The sequence below is a fragment of the Papio anubis genome, chromosome 13 (genome assembly GCF_008728515.1).
Source record: "Papio anubis isolate 15944 chromosome 13, Panubis1.0, whole genome shotgun sequence".
Classification (NCBI taxonomy): domain Eukaryota; kingdom Metazoa; phylum Chordata; class Mammalia; order Primates; family Cercopithecidae; genus Papio; species Papio anubis.
Genome location: NC_044988.1, coordinates 6,640,048 through 6,662,332, shown reverse-complemented (window position 1 = coordinate 6,662,332; position 22,285 = coordinate 6,640,048). Strand labels below are relative to the sequence as shown.

General features: G+C 40.2%; 1 protein-coding gene across 10 annotated transcripts in view; it reads right to left on the bottom strand.

The window, feature by feature from the left end:
• Nucleotides 1-2,535: 2,535 nt before the first annotated feature.
• The window catches only part of AUH (AU RNA binding methylglutaconyl-CoA hydratase), a 143,879-nt gene continuing 124,129 nt past the window's right edge, over nucleotides 2,536-22,285 (bottom strand). For 6 of the 10 annotated variants that reach the window (XR_004177791.1, XR_004177796.1, XR_004177792.1 and 3 more), the window contains 4 exons: nucleotides 9,489-9,676; nucleotides 5,988-6,038; nucleotides 4,776-4,823; nucleotides 2,536-3,146 (listed from right to left, as the gene is read on the bottom strand). Coding sequence is in view for 3 of the 10 variants with exons in the window: in XM_003911963.4 (XP_003912012.1) it covers nucleotides 3,069-3,146; nucleotides 4,776-4,823; nucleotides 5,988-6,038; nucleotides 9,489-9,676 (365 nt within the window). In the remaining 7 variants the exon portion in view is untranslated. Of the gene's footprint in view, nucleotides 3,147-4,775; nucleotides 4,824-5,987; nucleotides 6,039-9,488; nucleotides 9,677-22,285 lie in introns of those variants that run through there. The other 4 variants (XM_003911963.4, XM_003911962.3, XM_009189178.3 and 1 more) reach the window with 4 other exon arrangements.

Below are 22,285 nucleotides of genomic sequence, written 5' to 3'. Positions count from 1 at the left end.
GGAGGCTGAGGCAGGAGAATGGCATAAACCCGGGAGGCGGAGATTGCAGTGAGCTGAGATCCGGCCACTGCACTCCAGCCTGGGTGACAGAGCGAGACTCCGTCTCAAAAAAAAAAAAAAAAAAAAAAAAATTTTACTAGATCGGTAGACAAATAATGGCATGATTAATTATTTCTGAATGTCTGTGTGCCAGGATCTTTGGAGCCCAAATAAGAGCAAATGTAGGGCACATCACCAGAGGTAGCAGTTCAGGTCAAGTGAGGAAAAGGGCTGACGGCCGGCCAGTGGCACACCCATGTGCAGGTATACGCTTTTTCTAAGTGCTGATCCATGAATCCACACTCCCCTACTTTGGCCTATTCACAAAGCACTCAGAAAGTGCTATCAGAAAAGTAACACTTTGTGACAAGCCAAGTTTTGATTGCTAGAACAACAAGGACAACAAACATGATTGACAGGAAAACCAAACCCATCATTATTAAGAACAAAGCAAACATGAAATGATCCTTTACATTACAGAAATCAATCTCAGAAAACCTCTTATTTTGGCCATCACTAGAGCTTTTCTCTTGCCTCAGAACTTTAGAAACTTGGAGACCTCTTTTCCTTTCCTTTCATAGACAAGTTAGAAATTAACCAGCTCTGAATAACTTCAAAACCAGTAGGCCTCATGCTCTGAGATAACGGGAAATATTTTCTTTATTTTGCTTTCATCCTCTTACTTCTATCTGTGCTTGACCACTCATCCTCCTTTTTTGAGTCTTCTCTAACGTAGTCTGAACACACGGATACGTCTACTGCATTTTCAGCTGTGCGCACCAACAGGCGGTGTGCTGCAGAAAGAGGAGCAGCCCACGCAGGGGCCCCTCCCTAGGTAGCATGGCCCTACCCAGAGACCCGTAAGCCTGACTTGGGGGAGGATCAGGATTACTTAGCAGCAAGACTGATACTGAAACGAAAATCAAGAGAAAGGCAAACGCTGATTCAGAGAATTGGACAGACACTTTTCTCTGCCATAATACGTGAAGTCTGCAATACCTTAAGTCACTGCAGGACTTTGCTTTCAGATACATTCCAGCGACTTCATCAGAACTTGTTAGGAAATTAAACAGTGCTCGATCAGTGACAGTCGACTAGACTATGAATCCAAGTTAAGAGAAACGACTTCGCACACTCTGAATCATTTCTTCCTAATAACATAATTATTTCCTGCTCAAAGAGAAAGTGGTACTTAGCATGTCATGGAGAGGACAAACTGGCCCTGCAACCTTTAAAGGGCTATGAAAACCACCACCAGCATTTTAGGTGCAAATTATCATGCATAAAACGAACCGCTCAGCAAGTTTGTCAGTACACAAGCATGCCTGCCGCCCAACACGACCACCACAGAGAGCGCCAAACGTGAATTTTAATAAGCCCTCTTTATAGTATGATGATCAGCTGAGCAATTGTCATAAATCCGCAGAGCCTCAGCACCTAAGGTGGTAAAGAAAACAGCACTCACCTTAGTGTCCAGACATTAGTGAAGATACTGCCTACCTTTGTCAGGACAGACATCAGCAGATGGCCAGTCCACATTTGCCTCCTAGAAGAATTTCAGAATTGAGGTTGAGTTCAAATTCCCAAGTTAAAAAATGTAAGTTTCAGAATTTAAAAAATGAAGCCTACATGCTTTCAAACAGCAATGAAGTCGTCATGATGAGGATGTAAATCCACAGTAAAATGGGTGTTTATCTGATATACGGAAATGTGAAAGGAGGACACCTTAAGGACACAGCTGGGCTGCACCACAGTGAAGCTTGCTGCAGTGTTCAGCGGGCAAGGGGCACTCCCAGGGACGTCGTCTCCAGCATGACCAGACTCAGACCTGGCGCCAACTAGGAAGGCAGTGTGGTTTGGTAAAATGAATGTAAAGTAGAGCTATCTCAAATTATTTAAGGGCAACAGAATGTTCTCCTTCCTTTTTCCACAGCGAATTCTCCAGTTTCCGATGTCCCACACACCTACCAATGCCTACTTCCCAGGTACAGCTACTCAGGCACGCAACCTGGAGGCCCCTCTGTTTACGGCTTATTAGCCTGGCCTGGGTAGGAAGGCAGGTGTTTGTTAGGACAAAGAGTTGTTTTAAGTTCACCTCTTTCCCTTACAGAAATTGGATGCAAATAGCTGAGGGTAAGGAAGCAGAGAACGGTCTCCACTTTAATCCATGACCCCAAGCCATTTTCATGCTCCAATCCTGGCTGCCCCACTTTCTTTCCTCCTTTGTGTGTAAACATCACCTTTCCTAGGCCTGGTGGCCAAACCACTTGCTGGGCGGAGGTCCTGCAAGTCCCACTTCACCAGGTCTCCTGTCCGCTTCGGTTCTTTGGTTTCAGTCTTTGGATTAATTCTTCACCTTCGATACCGTATTACGGGACTGATGATGTAAACAGGTTGCCTGACAGAAGCAGCAATGAAAGGGCTGTTTCTTCTAAAGTCCAGCATGCAATGATTTAGTCAATTCAAAAAGAATGGGGTAAAAGAAAAATTCCCATGTTTTCTTTTCACTGATTTTATTTGTATTAGGTAGTTTTCACTCAGAATATCTATCAGTTCATTTTTCAGGTTTAGATATATGTATATGTATCTGTTCGTATGCATTAATTACTTAGAAACTTTATTTGGTATAACTTCACATTTTTGGTATATAGAAATTTTATTTTCTTAATGCAGCACAGTAGACATACAATCAATATTATTCCCTAGAATGTGCAATATATAAATTATTCACATTAAAAAATTAAGAACAGAAAGCCGCATATGCAGTAAATATTTAAAAATGTATATCTAACTTAGATTCTGTTTCTGACAATATACACTACTAGCTTTACAAATCTGAATGAATATGACATTTACACATTTGAAAGAAGTACACGGATGGGTCCATTCCAGATGCTTACTACACTATATGAATAATTTGCTCTTCACTTTGGTCATTGAGATTCCATGTGCTGAGGCATACAGTGGACCCGAAAGACACTTCCAGAAGTACATTTAGTACATTGGCATCTTAAGAATTTCTCTTCCTTTTATTCTCCTTTATAGTGAGGGGGCCTTTTCTCTTTAAAAGCAAGAAGACCTTCAAGTCTGTCTTTCGTTGGAATGGTCTAAAAAAACAAAATATTAAATATGTCAAAAATGTTAAAACAGCTGTAAAAGTTTATCAAGCACTATCTAAGAAAACTACTTAAAACCACATTCTAAAATTTTAAAATCTATCAGTCACTTGAACAATTCTCCTTATTATGTAACCAAACTCATCCTCCTTACTCCAAGTAGTTCTCTACCTCATTTTGCTCTTCTTTTTCTAGTTTCCTAACAAGGTGGAAGGTTATTATTGATTTAGATCTTTTCTCTAATATATGCATCTAATGCTATTTCTATCTAAGCACTGATTTCAATATATCCCACAAACTTTGAGAAGTTGTATTTTCATTTTAATTTAATTCAAAATATTTCATAATTCCTCAGGACATTTTTGACATACAACATTATTTAGAAAGGTGTTGTTTAATCACCCAATATTTTGGGCTTTTCTAGCAATCTTTTATTGATTTCTAGTTTAATTCCATTGTGGTCTGAAGAATACCTTGTATAATTTCTGGTTTTTACATTTAGTTAAGTTGTAATTTATGGCCAAATGTGCTTTTAAAATTTTTCTTTGGGCTCCGAGTCTATTTCTAAGACGTGCAGTTCACCTTCCTCATGGCATGTACTCATCAATGACAGGTGGTGATGTATACATACAGGCTGTGCACAGAGTCACACTCTAGATACTGCTCCTTTAAACGAGAGCTCATGCAGTTTCCAACTCTCAGGAAAGGTAGAACAAAACTTTTTTGCTATTTCAAATGCCCTAAAACAAAGTTCTATCTTTCAGAGAAAGATGAAAAAGGGAGAACACTTTTTTCCTCTACTGGGAGACCTACTAATTTGTATGCATTCATCCCTCAGTATCTGCAGGGGATTGGTTACAGGACCTCCTGCAGATGCCAAAATCTGCAGATACTCCAGTCCCTTATATATTAATAAAATGGTATATCATATTACCTATGCACATCCTCCTGTATACTTTAAATCATCTCTGGATTATTTATAATACCTAATATAATATAAATGGCATGTACACAGTTGTTACATTGTTTAGGGAATAATGATAAGGAAAAAAGTCAGCATATGTTCAGTACAGATGCAATCATGCTTTTTTTTCCCCCTGAATATTTTCAATTTATACTTGGTTCAATCCACAAATGCAAAACTTACAGATGAAAAGTGCCGGTTGTGTAAAAAATAAAACTATAATTTCATTAGTGAACTTTCAGTGGGCAGGAGAGAAGGCTCAGAAGTTCAGGAAAAGCCAAGGAGTCTCATCCCAGGTTGCGTGGGCCGGCACACGCTCGCCACCACTCTCCTCTACCTCTCTACACTGGAGTGGGAGACCAGAGCCATACGCGCAAAAGAAAGCATAAGCCTAGAGAGACAGCTCCTGCACACCCAGGACTGACTCAGTTACTCTAAGAGTTTTCCAGATTATATAGACAAGAGACATTCCTGTGGAACAGAATCAGTCATAGCAGCTGGTAACAAATAGCAAAAACAACTAATTTCAACCCATTTGTATGATTTTGGAATGGGCACAAGGGTAATCTTGCTCAGTGAAATTCATTTGAATTATACAAAAGGTAAATACAATTTGTAAGGGTCATCCTCATTGAATCTGTGATTGTATTACATACCTGAGCATAACAAGCTTCTTCTATGGCTAACCCTGTTACTAAATCGACCTGAGAATAAAAACATAATGCATTTCAGCAGAAATAACTTTGTAAAATACGGTACAGTCAACAGAAATTCAAACTGAATAACCCTACCCCCAAAGCCCCCAATCCTTTGATACAGTTCAGCAGATAGAGTGTGACCAACATGAGACTCAGAACCAGGCTTCCTGGGTTCGTCCGGACTCCGTCACTTGGGAGCTGAGTTACTTGGGGAAGTTATTTAACCTCTCTGTGCTTCAAAGAGGCATGTCTGAACAGGGGCTAATTATAATGCTCACCCAATGCGAGAATTGTGAGGATTAAATGAGTTAATCCAGGTGAGGCCTTTATATCGCAACACACACACACACACACACACAAACACACACACACACACACTCACGATGCTTAGTACATAGTAAGGGCTATATAAGATATTTCCTATTAGTATTGTTACCATTATGTAAATATTTAAATAAACCAAATACTTTTGCAAATTTATGAAACTGTATTTACTGCTAATAAAGTCCATCTCTTTTTACTGCTATACAGCCAAGGAAGATATGGAGGTTACTCAGTCTGCAAGAAGGAAGCACTTTTCTTCAAAATACCCATAATTTAACCAAAATTTAACAACTGCCATGAAAAGTCCAATAAATGGGTATGTGCACCATCTCCTCCTCCCTGGCCTGGGACCTCCACTCTTTTGGAGTCATCTCCCTGGGGTACCCGCAGGACACACAATGGATTCACCTTGCATTGCGTGTGCCTCCCTGCTTCTGCACACTGAGAAGCAAAGGTAGAGAGAGCTAGGAGTTCTCCTTGGAATGTTTTATGTAATATAATACCGATGCTAAAAATACACAGAATGCCCTGTCCCTCTGGTTTTCTATGAACTACTAGCCAATAAATCTGTCTACTAACTCGACGGCAAAAGTAATGAGCATGTCATAAGCTTCAGGGCACTGATAAAATTACTGAATTCTGTGCTTATGATACTGAATTAGCAATAACCATAAGAATGAAATAAATGACGTAGCTGCAAGGAACTTCAGTAGCTTTCAGTAATAGTAGCATTTAAACAACCATATTTTAGAACTTAAAAAAAAACATGGAAGTCTAAACATGGTTCATTTAAATTAAATCTCCACTCTCCATTTCCAAAACAAACTCAAGCATTAAGGAACCTACCTCCATCCCTTGATTAATTGCTAATTTTGCCACTCTCATTGCAACAGGTCCCTAAAATTCAAATTAAAGAAACAGACTTTAATTATTATTTATGCAAATTATGTTGTATATCTCAGTAAAATTCAGAATTCCCACCACTGGATCCATGGCACAGCCAGCAATAGCTGTCAGATACTACACGGAAAATTTTCTGAGCCTTGCAAGGCTGTAATTAAAGAGCAACTGCAACAATTGCATCAGCACATTATTTAGATTCCACAATGTTCTGTTATGCTGCAAACTCCAGATCCTTAAAGGTAAGCAGGTAGTGCGTGTCCAGCTGTGAGCTTGCTGTTCTTCAGCAACACTTCCTAGAAGTTAAGTAGAGGAAGGAAAAGGAGGTAAGGTCTTCACCTCAGTACCATACCAGTTAGGGGTTTTGACAGAAGCTTGGGCCGGGGATGAGGCTGTTGCTATTGATTAAGGTAAGGTTCTGATATCATCTCTTTCAGACACTGGCTCTCTATCTTTCCTCCGTTAGCCTTGATAACTAATAGTAATGATGGTGGATTAATCAAGAGTGTCCTCTAAGCAGTGCTCCCACAGCACAAATAAAATTGAAGTCTACATAAGTCTTTCAGGATGTAGGAGAGTCACTGAGGAATGAACTGGATATCTGCTGTGAGAAGGAAAATGTTACCTGTGTCTTGCAGAAGCCAAACTCTTACCAAGCTATCCTACCTCAGATGGAATTTCATTATTTGATCACATTTTAAAGTCCTAAATACTGTTTATGGGTGATGAATGTGAATCCAATGCTATATTTTGAACTGAATGCTCTTTTGAATTAAAACACAAGGTAGTCTCTAAACAACAAGCACAGCAAAGGACTCTTGGATGGTGACATGGATGAATGCATGAAAAAATGTTTTCCTATCAAGGAGTTTCTATTATTAAATTTGACCTATCTAAATTTTCTTCCAAATCATGTTTACAAATCTTTTTCAAAGGCCACAATTTCCAAGGATATACTTGGTAGACAAGTATCTTATTGATAATTCTTCCCATTGTGATTTGCCTGTGTGGTAGACACCAATACCATTTTTTTTCATGATAATCAATCCATTTCATTAAACGGTGTGCTCCTCTAATTTTTCCATTTTCATCGTCAACTGACCAAGAAAAGGTGCTTGTCAAACTCCTAGAGATGCACACAAATCCCCATCCTTCTTGTGGAAATGCAGATGTGGACTCAGTGGGTCTGAGATGGGCCTGACATTCTGCACGTCTAACAAGCTGCCAGGAGATGCCCAGGCTGCTGGTCCACAGACCACACTTTGGGAAGTAAGGTTTAGAAAACCGTGAGAAAAACAGGAAAATTCAAAATGCTATTAGAGACAGTGCTTGATTTAATGTTTCCCCCTTTAAAACATAAAACCAATGCCTTTTCTCCTTTACAAGCCTTTTTTTCTCAGATAAATGGAAGTGATATATAATACAGGTATCACCTAGAAATACTAATTTTACAGAAGCTTTCAGTTACCTGGAGGACTAATCATTTGGCAACAAAGTAACAAACATAAAAATAAAGATGATTCCACTCAAACTTCATTTGGTAACTTGTGCACATAATTTTGCAGTCACATATTTTCTGAAGTAACTCCACATCTGCTTATACATTTGACCTGGAGGAAAATTAATTTTAACAATCAACATTCTGAAGGAGTGTCCTTCAAATGAAAGGTGACAAAGGCACACGCGCAGGGACTGTGATGACGGCTGGGTGACCACACAGTGGGATGCGGCTCGACACACTGGGAGTGGAAGGAGGGAGCAGAGGGGAGGACGCTGCTCACGTTCTCAGGTGGGGCGGTGTGTGGATGGTGGTGGCATTTGCTGCATGGTGGTCACAGGAGCATCATGGGAGAGAGAGCAAGTCAGGCCCTAAGGGGATAATAAGCTGCCTATAGGGAGCTCTGAAGCAGAGAACGGAACGTCCATGTCAAGAGGCCAGGAGCAGGCTCTGCAGATCATCAGAACTGGAATTCCGCCATAACCTTTCTTAAACACACCCCTTTCTTTCAACTGAGATATGTTTTGGTCATAAAGTTTTAAGCCAAGCTAAGTTATAACACCAATATTCAGTCAAATTATTACTCTCCTGACACTTGTACCTTTAATTTCTCTTTAGGTAGAGATTTCTCTATATCTGGGGAGAATAAATAAGTTTGTAGTGAGAATCTTTTCTTTTTAAGGCAAAAATCTTTTTTTATTTGCTTTCTATCAATCCAACAAATACACATTGAGCATCTACTGAATGTATGGCTCTGCATTACCTTATATGGGGAATAAATTATGTAACGGTCCTTCCCTAAAAGAGCTAACAGCTCCTAAGTTAATTAAGAAGGACCAGAGCGTCAATGCCAGGCAGTGTGGTTTTAAAAAACTGATTCAGCAGGTGCATACCAGCAGAGTGGGGCCTGGTGTGTCAGCAAAGGCTCCTGTGCTGAGTGCCAAGAATACTTTCTGAAACTGGATGCAAGACTCTGAACAAATGTGAACATTCATGCATTTTTTAAAAGATTCAAATGCATGAATTTGGAATCTCATGGCATTCCCAAAAAGATCCACAGCACACAAAAAGGTTATGAATTCTGTTTGAGTCAAGCAACCCTGAGTTAGAGAGAAAAACTATTTTAACTCCAGAAATGGTTAGGGGGTTATAAAACTTCAAATTCCACAGGAATAAAGAAAGATCACTACTGCTTACACCACAAAAGAAGACCCTTTCTCTCAATTTAAAGCCCTTTAATCTTGTGATTTCAGACCAAAGGCGTATTTGAAAAATATATCTGAATGGGTGACAAAAAGCTTAAAAGAGGACTGTCAGTGCACGGCCACTGATACCACTCCGGAGTCAGCCACACGCGTTGTGTTCTAGATATTGAAAGTGTACTTGTGGGAAAGCACAACAGAGTGAAAACGATGCCTACACCACCATAAGCACGCACACACACAAAGACAAACAACTACTGCTTTTCAAGCAGGCTCTTCACTTTTCAAGTGAAGCCACTGCAATGAAAGTCCACTGTGGCACAACAGACTATGGTATCTTACTAGAAAACAGCATATTTCAATGTATTTTGACTTGGGGTGGCCCAGCGTGACAGCCAGCCCTATCACTCTTTCTCTCCATGGCTACGGCTTCCGTTAGAGCGTTCAGCTGGTGAGCACATTAAAACACCTGGCTAGGAAGTTGTGCACACGTGACAAATGTTGTCAAGGGATATTTTATCAAAGTGTGGCTACGAGAAGACCCTTGGATCATCTTTAAAGCCTCATTGGAATTCCACAGGATCGTAGTGTTTATCTCGTGTAACCGCTCTAGTTTTACACAGCCCATGCACCCCTTTACTTGGAAGCAGGCCAGGGACTTCTTTGGTAGGCAAGGTGACTGCTGTTTTAGTCAAAGTGTTATAAAATTTCCTAAAATGAGAAAAAATAAACTCTAATGAGAAATACCTGAGGTAAAAACTCTCTGGCCAGGTCCAGGGCCTTTCTGTAGGCAGCATCTCCCTCTTGGTTCTGTTCTAGAACGTGGCTGATTAAGCCCACTGCTTTGGCTTCTTGGCCATCGAGGACTCGCGCAGAGAATATGAGCTCCTTGGCCAGGGACATTCCAATGGCGCGCGGCAATCGCTGTGTTCCCCCTGAGGGGTGAAGGAGAGAGAAAAGGCAATGATTTGATACCTGTTAGTTTCAACACTTCAGTGTTTCGTATCTTCATTTATAAAAATAAACCAGGGCCAGAAGTTTATATATTAAAATTAGTAGCTGGAAAACTACTTCCGAACAGAATCTAATTTCTTAATTCCCTTATAAAACTAGTAACACCAAAAATGGACTTGAGAACCTTACATCCTTATTAAGTGATTTTGGCACTATCACCTGCAACCTCTCTGACATACTCTGAGTCCAATCCACAGTCATCACCACGTCAGTAACCATCAGGTGAACAGCAGTGGATAGGCAGTGCCAGCCAGTAAGTCCACTGACTAGAAAGGCAGAGTTCCACCAAGCTTGGCATTCTTCTTTCAGCTTAAATAAATCTTAACACATTGTGAGACATTCAACTCATTTTTTTTTTTTTTAAGAATCCTTTATGGTAAATATACTGTAAACAAATTTTAATTTAGAAATAAAACCAGACAATGACTCATGAAAACAGGCTTTGTCCTGCTGGTAGTTTTTTTCTCAGTGCAAGTTCTGGTCATCTCTGTTAGCTCTTCTCTCAGAGATGCTCTCTCACATAAACACACCCTTTTCCAGTTGGTGAGGAAAATCCACTGTGTGTGGAGTCAGAAGCCATGCATTTAGTTTTGACGTTGTCACTTACCACTTTAGGGACTTCAGGAGTTGATTAACTCTTCAACTCCAAGGGAACACAGTGGGTATATTAGTATGATTTAGGGTAAACCTAGGTCAAAACAGTTCTGCAGCAAAAGATGCCTATTTTGCTGAAGATGGCCTAACTCACTAGATCCATGTAAGTATTCACTACAGTATCTTCCAGTGATGAGGATGGGATCTCATTAAACACAAAGCTGGGCAAAAGCAGGTAACACAGGTCTAGCCTCAATGTCTACCAAGAAGAATATGAAAACAGCTTCAACATCAGTGTTCACCTAAATCTCACCTATCAACGGCTGTGCCAGGAAGCAGAGGAGCAGCGGACTGCCCCCTTGCAGAGCAGGAAAAGCAAACTGATGCCCGCCATCTACACAAGCTGACTCACTGGACTTCACTTGGCCTACAAAATTCAAAACTTTTCTTTCTGCATTAGTTAGCAACATTTAAAACTAGATGAGCGATTTTATCTAAAAAAGCAACTTCCACCTGTATCAACTGCAGCTGTGCCTTTTAGACACAACATTTTTTCATGTGCCAGTGTCCACCACCCTCCATTACTGCAATGCTCCAGAAAGCGTTACTCCAGTACTTTTCCTTTAAAGGAAAGCAAAATCATTTCTTGTTCACATCTCTATGAAAAGTGGAAAAAAATTAAAGACCACAAGAAGGCACACGTTTAATAAAGTATGCCTCAGTTGGAAGAACAGAACTTAAGATGCCATTATTAAGCAAACCATATTAAGAACCATAACTAATATTTAGAAAACAGGTAACATTTAGAAAAAGAAACCCTGAATGAACTGCAAAAGGACTCATATTTTCAATACAGATTGTTTTCAAACAAATACAATATGCCACTGCAAAATGCAGTTATTACATGTTTAAGCTGCCCAAGTAGTTAGAGATGGTGTGAGTTTATACAGGAGCTTACTCGATACAGAAGAAAATATGTGTCTGAAGACAATGAAGCATTGACAAATTTAAATTTAACTTTCGACAATGATGTTGCTCAGTGTAGTAAAGATAGGTCTGAGAACTTATGGTATAAGCTGCAGGGAAAAGACAAGCTATTTATGGTGCTTCCAATGGCAGCTGATTAGAACACAGATATAAATATAACTCAGATAACTATATTTACTCATGGAGCTGACGAGAATTTTGATGAGACTGAAGAACTTAACGAATATATATTATTCATGATAAGCGTATTAGGAAATGGTTCTTTTTCTTGTTCTATGAAAAGTTTAATGTAGACTGGTCAAAATTAACAAATGTGACCCACATTGTTAATGTCACACTTTTTATTCAACATAAACATTTTCCAAGTCCCTGAAGCTCACACTCGTTCATCATATTGTTCCATTTATAGTATGATTCTGAGGTATGAGGATTTTTGCAGAAACTTAACAGAGTAATGGTCATGTAGGTGGTAACTAACACTATGAAAAAGACCCAGTCCCTTAAGCTGAGGTGCAGACAGCTGGATGCTTTGTTTCCTAAGCTGGATGCACAACACAACAGATGGCTGGCGGGCCTGCCATGGAGGCTAGAGGTATGGTGCAGAAGAGAGCTACCTTTCTGACTCACTGAAACCGATGCATCACAGGAACCAGGCGAAAACCCTCAGCGTGGCTCACCCTCTAACACTGCATCCAGGACTTGACCTTTTCGGATGACATCACAAGCCATCTACTTTATTGCCTCATATAAATGGAATCATTCAGTATTTGTCTTTTTGTGATTCAGCTGTTCACTTAGCATAATGTCCTCAAGATTCACCTCTGTGGCAGCATGTGTCAGAAATCCATTCCTTTTTAAGGCTGAATAACATTCCTTTGTACATATATACCACACTTTGCTTACCCATTCATCCCTGGAAGGATACCTGGGTTGCTTTACCTTTTGGCTATTGTGAATAATGCTGCTATGAACATGGATATACAAATACCTCTTCAAGATCCTGCTTTCAATTCTGCTTTCAATATACACAGACTGGGACTGCTGGATCATACAGTAACTCTAGTTTAATTTTTTGAGAAATCACCATAATGTTTTCCATGGTCACCAAACCATTTTACATTCCTACCAACAGAGAACAAGAATTCCAATTTCTCTACACCCTCACCAACACTTACTTTTTTTTTTTTATAGTAGCCATCCTAATGGGTACGCAGTAGCATTCTGAAACCCGCCCAATAGTCCCATAGACAGTCCTTTTTGGATAAACAAAGAAATTGACCCTTCTGCTGTTAAAGCTTGAAACTTGCATCTGTTTTGAGTTTCTTCCCCAGAGAAGGACCTTCAGGCCTTTCAAAGAAAAGTATCAAAGAACCAAAACTCAGCAGATCACCACACCAGATGACTCCCTGCCCCTCCCTAGTTCTTGTTTTCTTACACATTGTTACATTTCTTCCCTGCTATAAAACCCCCTAGGTTTTAGTGGGTTAGGGAGATGAATTTGAGGCTGAGCTTGCATCTCAGCAGCAGCAGCCAATTAAAGCCTTCTTCCTTGGCAGTACTTGTCGTGACAGTGATGGGCTTTCTGTGCAGTGAGCAGGAGATCTAGACCAAACCCCTGGTGCTTTGGTAACAATTTCACTGTGAGTAGTGATGCTTTTCCCTAATGACTAGTGACAAACAGCAAGTTTTCATGTGCTTATTGGCCATCCATGTATCGTCTTTGGAGAAATGTCTATTTAAAGTTCTTTGCCTATTTTTAATTTGCGTCTTGAGTTGTTTCATTTGTTCAGTTATAGGAGTTCTTTATACATTCTGGATATTAATCCTTTATCAGATACAGACTTGCAAATATTTTCTCCCATCCCATGGGTTGCCTTTTCACTCTGTTGATAGTGTCTGATGCATAAAAGTCGTTTAATTTTGGTCCAATTTACCTCTTTTTTTCTCTTGTTGCCTGTGTTACCAGTGTCATATCCAAGAAATGACTGCCAGATCCAATGTTATAAAGCTTTTTCTTTATGCTTTCTTTAAGAGTTGTACACTTTTAGTTCTTATGCCACAGTCTTTGATCAGTTTTGTGTTAATTTTTGCATAGAGTATAAAGTATTCCCGACACCACTTCTTGAAAGGGACGTTCTCAAATGATTACACAAATACATGGTTTCATTCACTCATTCCCACTGAAATTTTAACTTGTAGAACATGTTTGGCAAGAAATTATCTCGGTTTGCAGAAATCTAAGACTGATGGCCTGAATTATATATATTTTTACATGTGCGGAACTGAAAGTAAACTGTCCCCTCCACCCCTCAGGCATACAAAATTCATGATTTCAAATTTTATAAAAATGATATAATCTGTTCAGTTTGCCTTTCTCAATTACTAAAAATACCATGAGCAAAGAACTTTACAAATGGAAGTTACAATGCCATATTGGACAACTAAACATGATTGATATGGAATCTAAGATTTTTACAAATATCTCAGGAATAGTTACCCCAAATGGCAAAACTTTTTATGCCCACATTCTTTTCCAGCTTGAAAGTACTTAAATTTACTAACAGGCATCTTCTATAATTAAACTAAATGAAACTCAGTACTCTTGCTGGTTAAGGAAGTCAAGTAGGGCAGAAAAACATCCCAATCCAAAAGACGAGATGTACCACTGAAATCTTGGTACAATTATAGCTCACTGTAGCATCCACCTCCTAGGCTCAAATGATCCTCCTGCCTCAGCCTCCCTAGTTAGCACGCCATGCCTGGCATCAGACTGCAAGCTCCAAATGTAAAGAAGAGAACTAGAAAAAAAATTACTTCAATTCACCTTTTCTTAATTCTGAATATCAAACTCCAATATTAACTCAGAGTTAGGTAAAAGTGAAGACAGTGTATCCTATTTCTGTCAGTTGATTGTTTACACCAGGCTTGCTTCATTAGATTAGATCATATAATCTGCTAGTTCCCTTAGGCATCTGAATTCAGGATTCCTAAACAGTCTTGGTAACTGATGAAATTAAGCAGTGGAATTAAAAAATAGGATTGTCCTTCGTGAAATTATAATTGTTTCAGTCTGACAAGCAGCCCTAATGCATTCAAGGTGACAGAGGTCTATAAAACTATTCAAACTCACACTGTCCATCCCAACAGCTTCCAACACAGAGCCCTGACTCCTGGTCAGGATCTGCTCTGAGGCTCCCTGGGCTAGAGCCATATACTCAGGGATTACGACATCAGCAAGTAACACATTCCCAGGACACTCCTGCAGGTACTCCATGGTACTACTGGGTATGAGGAGAAATATGAAGCTACCAGGATAGCTCACAAGGCTTCCACTAAAAACAAAGATCTCACAGCGACCACAGTTAATAATAGTATGTAGTGTATGACTTTGAATGTTCTCACCACACAAAAAAAGGTAAGTTGGTGAAGTAGTGGATATGTTACTTAGCTTGACTGACTCTTTCTACAATGTTTATGTAGATCAATATACCATGGCCAGGCATGGTGGTGGCTCACACCTGTAATCACAGCACTTTAGGAGGCTGGGGCAGGGGGATAGCTTGAGCCCAGGAGTTTGAGACCAGCCAGGCCAACATAGCAAGACTCCGTCTCTACCACACACAGAGATTCAAAATCAGCCAGGCATCGCATGCTAACTACGGAGGCTGATGCAGGAGGATCATTTGAGCCTAGGAAGAGACGCTACAGTGAGCTATGATTGTGTACTGCAGTCCAGCCTGGGTGACAGAGCGAGATCTGTCTCCAAAAATATAAAAACAAAAACAAAATTATCACATTGTACCCATAAATATACAATTATTTGTCAGTTAAAAATAAATTTTAAAAAACAAGTGCCTCAAACCTTCCGAGGGGTAGTAAATTTATAGCACTTTTCCTTCCACAGAAAAGCAAGTATAATACTTCTGTCATTTCAACACTCCACCAGCCAAAGGTACTATGTGAAGTTACGTGTACCTACATGACAATATGTCCAGATCAGCAAGCAGAAACTGAGTTCCAAAGTCGCATTACTATGCTATAAAGAAAGAAATTGCCTTGGCCACTGCCCTTCCCTTTCTAATGTGTGAATGCTTAGAAAACACAAGGGGATTTCTGAGGCTTTTGCCTTGGCTGTGTCTGTCAACTTGGAGGTTCTGATTCAGTGGGTATGAGGTGAACCAAAGGTTCTGCATTTCTAATAGGCTCCAACATTCCTCTGAAAAGTTAGCAGAATCTACTAACCCACTGCTCTAAAACAGGAGGTGGAGACATAATTCTCTTAAATTACAGCAACAGAATTTACATAACCAAGTAAGTAATTGCAATCATCACCTCACATGCTGTCTACTTGTTTAGGACCATTTTGGAATTCCTCCTTTAAAACTAATTTCACAGATGACAACCCATTTGTTGTCATCTCACTGTCAATGTTCACTCATTGAAGCATCACTACGGAGGGACCCTGTTTTGGTACATGGATACATCCATGAACAAAACAAAGCCCCTGGCCCCCGGCGTTCAGCACTGTCATGGGAAGCCCTGCAATAAAGAAAGAAATACACACAGAGTAAGAGAGCAGGGGGAGACGGAGTGGGGATGGGTACAGTTAAGACAGGATGGCCAGGGAAGGGCTCTAAGCAGGTGACACTGCAACTGAGCAGGAGGAAGCAAAGATTCCCACACAGGTCTGAGGAATGCATCTCCAGGAGGAACATGTAGGGCACAGGTCTTGTGGGAATTGCATCTGATTCACTTGTGGAGCACAAGGAGGTCCCGTGTGGCTGAAATGCACAGCACGGGCAGATCTTGTGGGTCCCATGGGCCCAAAAGGACCTGGGGTTTACTCTGAGGGGGACAAGAAGCCACTGGGCATCTGAGAGCGTCTTCTGAGAAACAGTGGTATAGGACTGTCATTCTTCAATGAAGATTTGAGCTTGTCCACCTAAATAAAAAACAGAAAGAGGGCCTCTGAAAGAAATCTGGGAATAAAGCATTGCAATGGGAATGCACATGCCATAAACGATGTGTATATTCAGGGAGATAAAGGAAGACAAAGGTTTTTCGAGGAAAAAATGAAGAAGATTATATAACCGTTTCAAAATAATTATCCTTGGCTACAAGGATCAATAACAAGTGATGCCAGCCTGAGGTTGGACAGGCAGCTTCACTCTCTATCCATCTACTGATTTCAGGAGGCTTACAATAAATTTCCTTTCCATTTGGGTAGCCAGAGTCAATTTCTACTGCTTACTCTCCAAAAAGATGAATGATACAATAATAAACTACTAGTTTTCTCTTTAAAAAGTCAGATGAAACTGAATGGGAGTTTATCTGTTTTACTTTTTGCAAGTAAAGCTTATTTAAGTTCAATAAATAATTTATTGATTGAGTAACCTAACAAGTGTCAGGCACTGTCCTAGGTGCTGAACTCACAGTGCTGAGTAAGATAGACCATCCTTTACCATTCTGCAGGAGGGGAGCAAAGACAAATGGCAAGAAGCAATGGTCCAGAGAGAAGAGACTGTGAGGAGTGTTACACAGAGAATTTCAGGCAGGGAAAAGAGTTCTCAGCGCACTAGATGACTAATTTAGACGGGGTGGTTGGAGAAGGCCTGCTTGATAAAGGTGAGGCCAATGTCTGAATGATAACGAGACATCCAAATGAAGATCAGGAAGAACACCCAGTGATGAGCTCAGCTGGTACAAAGACGCAAAGGTGAGGCAGAGTATGGCCCATTGAAGAGGAAGGAGACCACTGTGGCTCAGAGGAAAGGATGTGAGGAGTGGCAGGACAGGAGCTTGGGTAGGCGGAGTAGAAGTTTACATTGTACCCTAGGCAAAGTGACACAAAGGCACTGGAGAGTTTTGACCAGCAAGTGACATAATTTGATCTGCACTTTAAAAAGATCATGTGTAAGATTGGGGGAGAAGAGATGATAGACACAAAATTAGAGAAGGGTGCCCAGAAGGCAGCTACTGCTGTCACCCAAGTATAACAGGATGGCAGCTTGGACTGAGATAGGGCAATGTAGGGAGAGAGATGTGGAGGACTTGGAATAAGCTTTGTCTGAAATGCTAGTTAAATGGATGCTGGGAGAAAGGAAAGTCAATCTAATGGCTAGATTTTTAGCCTGAGTGTGTGATTGTCCCATATTATGAACACTGACAAGAATGGAGGTGCGGGGGAAGTTGTGCTCTGGCCACGGTAAGTATAAAGTCTCTTTTACACATAAGAGTGGAGCAGTCATGTGTAAGACTAGACACAGAGAATAAGGTTTACCAATGATTAGCATCATACAGGTGGCATTCAAAGCCAGGGTCCTGAATAAGATCACTTAGGGGCAGTGTTTAGACAAATGTCAGCAAACCTGGACAGGTGCTCACTGAGGCTAATCAGCTGCCCAGCTGCAGCCAACCATGTTTTATAAACCACCTGTTCTACCACTGTTCACCCTACCTTTCCTTCAATAAAGTTATGTCTGCAGGGGTCTTCTAGGCAAGATACTCTTCACTGAAATAAAGACATGCAGGAAGACACAGGTCTTCTTCCAGGATGCTGCCACTTCTACATGTGACACTTGGAGCTATGGCAGCCATCTTGTGACCATGATGGAAGGAGGCAAGGGCAAATTCTCCAAACTGAGGAAGGCACAGCAGAAAGACAGCACGAGGCTGCTGACCTTATCAATCCTGAAGACGCCTTACTTTGTGACAGCTTGTGATGCTACAGGGTATTTTCTTATCGTTTAAGCCAGCTGAAATAGGGTTTCCTGTAATCTGTACCAAGAACATCCGGAAGTACAGGTGGATAGAGGAAAGAGATTTGAACGTGCATTTCAGAAAGTGGAACAGCAAACACACCAGGGAAGTATGGCAGTGTTGCTGGGCAAAATTAACTACACATTTGAGACGCGTGATCAGGAGATGAGTTAGCATGATTATCTTTTCCATCCCCAGCAATTTCTAGCTACTTGGTGATAGGGGTTGGGGGGATGGGAGTGGGGCCTGGAACTTGGCCAGGTAAGTACAAGAAGAGAGGAGAGAGCTAAGTAATAGCAATTGTTGACATTACTGAGCAGATACTACATAATAATACTATGTAAATCCTCCCAAGTACTCCAAGAGTATTCACTCATTTAATCCTTACAATTCCCCTATGAGGTTAGTGGAAAGGTAGCTAAGGTCATTTGTAAGAAAGTGATTATCACAAAGAACCATGAAATCTAGGCCGTGTGAGGAAAGAAGAGAGGAAAAGAGGGAAATGACTGAGAGTGAAAGTGTCCCCAGACCTGAGGACTTAGTGAGGTCTCAGCAGAACTGGAAGGTGAGGATGCTGCAGAGTGAGAGGCAGGTAAATCGGGATTCAGAACAGAGCAGGTGTGCGTAACTGGAGGTCGTGGGGCGACTGGGCTGAATGGGAAGGAGGAAGAGATCCCTGCAGGTGCAGTCACAGACTGCTAAAATTCAGTTCACGGACAGTATGAGACAAGGTACAGATAATGCTCCTCACGGTTTCTGGAATAAATTTTCTGTGTTTTAAAAGCCACTGAAAAGCAAATATTTGAATGCTGAGAACCCATCATTTTTAAATGGGAAAAACAGTAATTTATTCTTAGCCCACCCAAAAGCTCCAACCAATTTCCCCACAAATCAATAAAATGGCAGGGGGGGAAAAAAAAAAAGAAAACGTAAACTGCTATGTAACAGTCTACTACAATTTCTACATAATATTTAGCATTTTAAACACCAATTACCTCCTTATTGAAGTCTTAATGAATTATTTAGGGGATACGTGTATGTGCAGAAAATGAATCTATCAGCTATGGATTATGTTTCCTCCTATGTGGCATTAAACAGATAATGTGATGAAAATAAACAATAAGCTACGTTATAGGTAAATGATGAATGCCAATAATGCTTAGCAAAATTAACAAAGAATTTCAAAACTGTGTACTTATCAAATGAAAAGTCTGGTGGTACAGCAGGGAGAGAGAGAGGCGAGAGTCACTGCTGCTCCCTGGTGATGCGGTAAAGTTGTGTGCCAGGGCAGGAGTAACTGTTCACACTCAAATCAGTTTCTTTCGTTGGTACTCAAGATCCTGGGAGCGGATGGCTCTGACTCGCTGTCTGAAGCCACAGACAAAACAAGAGGATGAAAACACTCAAAATGGGTATTTTTGTTTCTTTTGCTTGTGATCTGTAAATAATATAAAAATGAGTTTCTAGTTTATAAGTGGTTGATTCTTTTCATTTATTCACTAGTTTTCAAAATTACAAGGTGGTTCCCTAGTATCCTCTAATGCTAAACAGTAAGTTTTTAATCTTTGGAAATCATAATTAACTTATAGATTTTAACCTATTTGATGTATGACAACCCACTGCAGTTAAGATCTTTATTGATGCTCAAACTACCCCATCTTTGACCAGTGAGGACTTACTAGATTGGCTCTGAAGTCCTTTTGACATGACCAAAATAGTCATTGATAACTTTCTGTTATCTGGTATCACAAAATGTTCCAAGCTCATCTTATACCTTTCCTCCTCAGACCTTGATTCCTTTTGATGGAGCTACATTTTTAAATGTAATGCTTTTGCTCATATCATGATCGAGTTTATTTACAATAGCAAAGATTTCATATGGTATGCTCTGAATTCTTTTAAAGATTTTGTTTTGAGGTTCAAAGCTTCTCTTTTCTAACAAATGACAAGCACTGAGGATGACCATTACCGAGTGAGTATGGGGAATGAGTTTTTTGCTAGTCAGTACTTCACTACATGATGCTACTGGATCACCAACCTTTTCAGTGTCCACTTTATACTAATTTTATTGCTTTAACCACTTTCTTGAAAGCTTGGAAGTCAGCAACAAAATTTTGGGATCAGTTTTTTCAGGTTTGCATAAAGCTCACAAATGACCACTGTTAGAAACCAGGTTCCCTCAATGTTTCTCATTTGCTGTCCTCAGGCTGCATCTTCTGTCCTTCAGATTATCTCATGGTCCCAAAAGGCTGCTGAAGCCTTGCAGTCAGGTCTGCAAACCAAATAGCAGGAAGGGAAAAGGGGGAATGGGAAGGAGGTGCTCCATTTTCAAAGCCATTGACTAAGTACCGAACAACAGTATCTGTTTGCATCTCACTGGCTAGAACTTGGCCATGTGTAGCTGGAGGAGGCTGGGAAACGTAGTTTCCTTGCTGAGTGTTTTGCCACTAAGGGAGAATGAAAACGGGTAGGCAATTAGCAGGCACTACCACAAGTGGCGAAACTGTTTTCATCATGTAACAAAATGTCTTCATGTTTAGGTATCACTTGGATAGAATAAAGATATACCTGAAATGTAAGATTACTGTTTATAAATTTTCCATCATTTCATCTTTTTGAGAAGACGTCAAGAATTTTTCTCCCTAGGTAATAATCTCCTGAGATTATACTACTTAAAACACAACTTACTTTGAAGTAGCAACCTGTATTAGCAGAGGCTTAAAGCACTGCAAGCTTTTGCCAGACAAGGCAAGAAGTAAAATGTTTAAAATATCTGGTTATCTCCTGTATTCCCTGCTGCCTCTTGGGAGCAATGAGAACCTTCAATGCCATGGGGAGATGTTGGCGGCAATCTGAGACTACCGTCCCCTTTCCTCCAAGCCCAAAAGACTTAAACTCAAAGTACAGCATAATGTAAAATATAGATGTTACTTCCCCTTTTATATTCACATGTGCTAAAATAATCTAAAGCAAGCTTTATTTGACATTTCACAATCAATTGCAATGTAATGTGTAAAGAACTGACCATACCTTATGACTTTGTATTATGAAGTATGTTTTAGTAACATTTAATGGTGGAAAATCCAAGCTTTTTGTTCTGTTTTGTTCTAGATTTCATCTTTTCCTTTCTCAAAATGGCACAAAGAAAGAAGTCATACCAATAAAGGGGGATGCTCATAACAAATCTTCCAAGTTCAAAGTCATGTGGATACCGAATTAAGGGCATTTACAGATATGATCAGAAGTGATCTCTGACTGCCGGAAGTAAATGCCACTTTTGAATTACTTATAAATCTTCTCTCATAAATAGAAAGTCCCACTTCAGGTTGTTTTTTCCTTGAACCATGAGAGGAAACACTGCAGTACAATGCTAGCTTTGGATGATAAAGCCCGCTGCAAACTGATTCCTGTGGAACTCTGTGTCAGACAGCTTAGGCAAGAGCTTTCTTCATACATCAGCGCTTGATGCTTACAAAATTGACTTCCTCTCACTTTACAATGAAAGCATCAGGGTCAAAGAGGAGTGAGCTATGTGAACAAACCTGGCATGTTTACTAGTCTTAGATTGTGTCACAATCATACAAAAACCATAAAAATATTTATCCTGCCATTTGTGACCAATGTTTAAAGTGTTGTAATGCTTCCTAATCCTTGAGGCCTGTTGTAGAGCAATGAAAACACACACACACACACGCACACACAAGGCAGAGGGATGTGTAAGGAGAAAAACCTAGCTGGCTCAACCCCAGCAGAACCTGCCTGAACTATGTCAGTTTGAGCTCTTTGTGGATTATGGTAGAGAAGTCTTCAGCAATCAGGACTGGGATGGGGAAGGAAGGCTGGACATCAAAAATGTTTCTCCAGAGCAAATTAAGCAACCTGGCCACAATTAAACACTTTTGTGATACAGCTTTCGTTAATATTTATTATAGAAAGCTTTTTCAACTATTAGGCCACACGCTGTTAGAGAAACAGACACACCAAAGTCTTAATCATTAAAAACAAAATTACGCTTATTTTTCAATGTTTACATGCACCTTTAAAGACAAATATTTGCTGATACATTGTGATATCTTTTTAAAAAATGTTTTGAAGGATGTATTGTTACCTACCAGACGAACACAAAATCTTGCTTTCAAAGACTGCCATGGTATGCATCTGTCCATTCTTAGCCAGCTCCCGCCAATAGC